Source organism: Cebus imitator, unplaced genomic scaffold (assembly GCF_001604975.1).
Source record: "Cebus imitator isolate Cc_AM_T3 unplaced genomic scaffold, Cebus_imitator-1.0 Scaffold206, whole genome shotgun sequence".
Taxonomy (NCBI): Eukaryota; Metazoa; Chordata; class Mammalia; order Primates; family Cebidae; genus Cebus; species Cebus imitator.
In genome coordinates this window covers 1479093-1481796 of record NW_016107521.1, presented here as the reverse complement: position 1 = coordinate 1481796, position 2704 = coordinate 1479093, and the positions used below count along the sequence as shown (strand labels likewise).

At 46.2% G+C, this 2704-nt stretch overlaps 1 protein-coding gene across 5 annotated transcripts in view; it reads right to left on the bottom strand.

Annotated features, from left to right (window-relative positions):
* The window catches only part of GOLGA1 (golgin A1), a 65658-nt gene that overhangs the window by 18854 nt on the left and 44100 nt on the right, over nt 1-2704 (bottom strand). For all 5 annotated transcript variants that reach the window (XM_037745631.1, XM_037745630.1, XM_017548340.2 and 2 more), the window contains 2 exons: nt 2366-2515; nt 1588-1683 (listed from right to left, as the gene is read on the bottom strand). In XM_037745631.1, the coding sequence (XP_037601559.1) occupies nt 1588-1683; nt 2366-2515 (246 nt within the window). The remainder of the gene's footprint in view (nt 1-1587; nt 1684-2365; nt 2516-2704) is intronic.

Here is a 2704-nt window from a genome sequence, read left to right as displayed (position 1 = left end):
AGTGTTGCTCTGTCACCAAGCTGGAGTACAGTGGTGCAATCTCAGCTCACTGCAGCCTCTGCCTCCTGCGTTCAAGCAATTCTCCTGCCTTAGCCTCCCAGGTAGCTGGGATTACAGGAATGCATCACCGCACCCAGCTAACTGTTGTATTTTTAGTAGAGACCAGCTTTTACCACGTTGGCTAGGCTGGTCTCGAACTCCTGACCTCAGGTGATCCACCCACCTTGGCCCCTCAAAGTACTAGGATTACAGGTGTGAGCCACCGCACCTGGCTCATTGCTATTTAATACATCCCAGCACCTACAATGATGCCTGGCACTTACAGATACTTAAATGTTTGTTGAAGGAATGCATAAAAAAAATCTGACTCCAAAGTCTATGCTTCTCACAATGCAATGCTATTGCATTAGTATCTGCATCACTCATCAGATCTGATTACTGGAAGCTTACTAGGTGCAGGCATTCAGCTATGGATGCTCTCAGAGATCGCTGCCAAAGGATCCATAAAATCTCTGAGTCATGACCAAGCCAGGCAAGTACTACAATGTCCCAGCATCCAAGGTGCTTTGAAAGGGGTCAGGGGAGTCTGGGGGCATATAAGTAATTGACAGAATCTTTCCTCCTCTTTATGTTTAGGGAATAAAACAGGCATCATCTGATTAAAGCTCCAAATCTGCAGAAGAGAAAGTATAACAATCCAGCAGATTGTTTCTTCATTTCTGTACATGGTTCCTGATATAAATAAACAAAACAAAGGTCCTTATCATCTTTTTTTTTTGAGATGGAGTCTTGCACTGTTGTCCAGATTGGAGTGCAATGACGCAATCTCGGCTCACTGCAACCTCCAACTCCTGGGTTCACATGATTCTCCTGCCTCAGCCTCCCGAGTAGCTGGGATTACAGGCACACACCACCACACCCGGCTAATTTTTTGTATTTTTATTTTATTTTATTTTTATTATTATTTTTTCTTTTTGTTTTTTTGTTTTTTCTTTTGGTTTTTTGTTTTTTGTATTTTTTGTATTTTTAATAGAGATGGGGTTTCACTATATTGGCCAGACGAGTCTCGAACTCCTGACCTTGTGACCCACCTGCCTCGGCCTCCCAAAGTGCTGGAATTACAGGTGTAAGCCACCGTGCCTTTTAACATCTTTTAAAGTCTTGCTTAATGGTCTCCCTGGCAGTATCAGCCAGAGCAGTGTTTTGACAGCATGACTTTCAAGCAGCTGTTGATGCCAGAGGAAGGGCTGGCCTTTGTGTCAGGTGGAAAGGATCCACTGGTCCACCTCCTAGGTGGTAGGGTGAAGTCAGACTAGCACCACCTCTAACCAACTATGCAACTTGCACAAATGGTCTATCCTTGGAACCTCAATGACATTAACTGCCAAATAAGCATAATTCTTCTTACTGTCCTGGATCCCTGAGAGAACTTAATGAAGTGGCAATTTCTGGCAGATGCCTAACAGAACTATTGAACATATGCTAATTCTATTCCTCCCATACTGTAAGTATAAGAAGTGGGGCACTCCAAATCACATGTAAAAACATGAACGCTTTTGTGAAACACTGATTCAGTTAGATAAATACCTTCAGCTTCTTTAGTTCAAACTGGTGATGTTGTAAAGCACGTTCACATTCATTCCTGCTTTCTTTAAGGGCTGCATTTTCTTGCTCCAGTTGTCTCTGCCAATTTAGAAGAACATACATAAAAAGAAAAGTCTTCACTACCATATTTCCCTCGGGCACAGGGAGCATGGACCAGGAAGAAGAAGGTATGGAGAGGAACAACATACATTTTAAAATCTAATAGGAAGAAGGAGAGGGGACTGGTAAGAAAGCAGGAAGTCCCTGGGGGGCCTAAGGAAGAAGACAACTGTTTTGAGCTTTGTAAAAAGCAGTCTTTTTACATCTAGTCTCATGAGCAGGTTGTCTCTGGAAAGATAAGAACTGCTCTCAGTGCAGTGCCTCACAACTGTAATCCCAGCACTTTGGGAGGCTGAGGTGGCAGATCCCTTGAGCCTAGGCATTTGAGACCAGCCTGGGCAACATAGTGAGACCTTGTCTTTCCAAAAAATAAAAAATTAGTGGGCTGTGGTGGTGCATGCCTGTAGTCCCAGCTACTCTGGAGGCTGAGGTAGGAGGATCACTTGAGTCTGAGAGGTTGGAGTTGCAGTCAGCTGTGATCATGCCACTGCACTCCGGCCTAGGTGACAGAGTGGGACACTGTCTGAAAGAAAAAAAAAAAAGCACTGCCCTCTAAAGTGGTACCCTCATGCAGAGAGAGTGCTGCGCTGTCGAGCACACTGACTTTGCTGTGCAGGACCCTGGTGCTCCTGGGCCCAACCTCTCTCAGGTCTTCACTCACCATCCCTTGCTCTGCGGTGGTCTGGTCAGCTGCCCGTGCTCTCTCCAGGGCCACAATCTGGGCTTCTAGGGCCTGGCTGCGCTCCGCGAACTGCTGCTCCAGAACAAGGGCCTGCTGCTGCACACGGTTGCTCTCCTGGCTGGCGGCAGCCTGTGGGGAGACCAGGGGATAGTCAGTCATGGTAACACTGGTTTCCAGTGGGGGACCTCAGTCTGGACCTTGGTGAAAAGATGGGTATCCAACAGAAACAACTCTCTCCTGACCCCCTCCTCCCTTAGTGTTGCTGAGCTCCCTGCTGCAGACTCTGCTTGTTGGAGATGGAGTATTTTTTTTTTTTTT